At 32.6% G+C, this 2,135-nt stretch overlaps 1 protein-coding gene across 1 annotated transcript; it reads left to right on the forward strand.

Moving 5' to 3' along the window:
• Window positions 1–33: 33 nt before the first annotated feature.
• Window positions 34–857, forward strand: LOC111386680 (40S ribosomal protein S3-3-like). The gene is made up of 3 exons (XM_023011141.1): window positions 34–126; window positions 209–340; window positions 470–857. Exons 1-3 carry the CDS (start codon window positions 40–42, stop codon window positions 629–631), a joined length of 381 nt encoding a protein of 126 aa, XP_022866909.1. The 5' UTR covers window positions 34–39; the 3' UTR covers window positions 632–857.
• The last annotated feature ends 1,278 nt before the right edge of the window (window positions 858–2,135 follow it).

The following is a 2,135-nucleotide window of genomic DNA, read 5'->3' on the forward strand; positions in this document are numbered from 1 at the left end:
TTTTTTTTTTTTAAATGTCATTTTAGTGTGATAATATTGATGAGTAATCTATTTCTTCTTGTCTTCCATAGGGCATGCTATGGTGTTTTGAGATTTGTTATGGACAATGGAGCCAAGGGTTGCGAGGTATGCTTGTGAATGAATTTTGTCCCAATAATTTTGATGGCTTCTTGCATTTCAACATTAATTCAGTTGTTACGGGTTACAGGTTATTGTCAGCGGGAAGTTGAGAGCTCAGCGTGCTAAATCCATGAAGTTCAAAGATGGCTATATGATTTCTTCTGGTCAACCTGTGAAGGAATACATCGACTATGCAGTTAGACACGTTCTCCTTAGACAGGTTTATTTCGCTTTTGTTTCATGTTTTTCTATGGAGCATTTTGTCAATGTTGCATTCGGTACTCTCATTTACAGCATTCTGCATTTGTTCTCTTAAATCAACTTTTAAGTTACGTGCATTTTTGCTCAGGGAGTGCTTGGAATCAAGGTGAAGATCATGCTCGACTGGGATCCCAAAGGAAAGCAAGGTCCAACAACTCCTCTTCCAGATCTGGTCACAATTCATCCTCCAAAGGAAGAAGAGTACATCAGGCCAGCTGTGCTACCAACTGAAGTCGAGATTGAAGTATAGAGCATCTATACCTATATCAGGTTCTACTTAAGTATCTTGAAATGCTTGTTTACTTTGATAAGTGAGTGATATAAGACGTGTTTGACCAATTTCGGATTTATATCAGCAAGTTTTGTTGTGCTTTTTGTAGAATGATGTTTTTGCTTTCACTTTTTAAGGAATTTGGATCATGTTTACTTTTCGGTGTACAAGTTTGATCAATTTTATCAAATGTGCTTTGCTGTTCTTCGCATGTGTTTTCTAGTTACCTCTGTAGCACGGACACTTCAATTAGTATAGCATGTCCATATCCGACACGTGTTGGTATCGACACTCTATCATAAAAATTTTTCATTTTTCATTATATATTTTTAACTCAAGATTATTAGTAAATAACAAATAGGTATTCATATTTAAACAATTTAAACAAGAAAAATTAATAACAAGTATAAAATTAAATCTATACTATATAAATGAAGAATTTTAAAGAATTTAATCAATGTGTCGTNCATTGTTTAGACAATAATGTACAGACAGATGACACGAAAGATAGAGAAAGATTACAATAAGTAATAATTGAGTTTCTTTTTTCGTCCTATTTCCCCTCCCTTTAATTTCTTCTATCTATACACTATCATGTAAACAATGATGTACAAGTAGCATTACTCATATAAGTAGAGATTCTTGAATGTTGCATGCAGAAGAAAATTCTGAAGAATTATATATTCATTTACTTGAGGGTTCACAGTGTTGCACAGATTTCTTCATCTTGCAAACTGAGGGCGACTGATTCTTCATGACAAATCGAGAGAGAAGAAATAAAAAATGTCGAAACTTTAGAATTATGATGTGAATTGGGATATTCGAGCTACTAATGGGATTGGACTGTGAATGGAGTAAAAAATGATGTTTAAATGTATTAATTTAAGGAGTGCAATGATATATGAAAGATTAATTTTACTTTTATATTACATTAATAAACCCGTTTGGTATTGATAAAAATTCAAATTTTAATCTAAATCAAAATTAACCATCAATTTTAATCACATATTTTATGGGTTTGAGAACTTTTTAATTATATATTTTATTAATTTTTATCAAAATATACTAAAAATTTGATTTTAATTCTCACCGAATAAGAGCTAATAAACATGTAAGGTAAATTTTGAAATTATTATTATTATTATTATAAAGCGTTTGTGAGCTAACTTCCTCTCTCTTAGACATCATGGGGCCCAAGACGGAGGGAGCCCAACTTCCTCAAAGCCCATTGGATGACACAACACGCCGACCAAGCTGAAAACCCTAATCTTCAACTAAGGTTTGATTTTCGCGCAGCAAGATAATCCTCAAATCTTTCTCAATTCTTTTCACTGCAAATCAAAAATGGCTACTCAGATGAGCAAGAAGAGAAAGGTTCACTTTCCGATGCAATGTATATGTTATATGTTTGTGCCCACTGCCTAAGTTTTGTATGTTTGAATTTTTGATTGGTTAATTTGTTGAATTGAATTTGCAGTTTGTA

This window comes from Olea europaea, unplaced genomic scaffold (assembly GCF_002742605.1).
Source record: "Olea europaea var. sylvestris unplaced genomic scaffold, O_europaea_v1 scaffold3670, whole genome shotgun sequence".
NCBI lineage: Eukaryota > Viridiplantae > Streptophyta > Magnoliopsida > Lamiales > Oleaceae > Olea > Olea europaea.

What these genes read in the sequence shown, in the direction of transcription:
- LOC111386680 (XM_023011141.1), top strand. Translation starts at nt 40, where the DNA reads ATGAGTAATCTATTTCTTCTTGTCTTCCATAGGGCATGCTATGGTGTT. An exon ending in ATGGAGCCAAGGGTTGCGAG is followed by an intron (nt 127 to 208) that starts GTATGCTTGTGA and finishes TACGGGTTACAG; the next exon opens with GTTATTGTCAGCGGGAAGTT. An exon ending in GACACGTTCTCCTTAGACAG is followed by an intron (nt 341 to 469) that starts GTTTATTTCGCT and finishes ATTTTTGCTCAG; the next exon opens with GGAGTGCTTGGAATCAAGGT.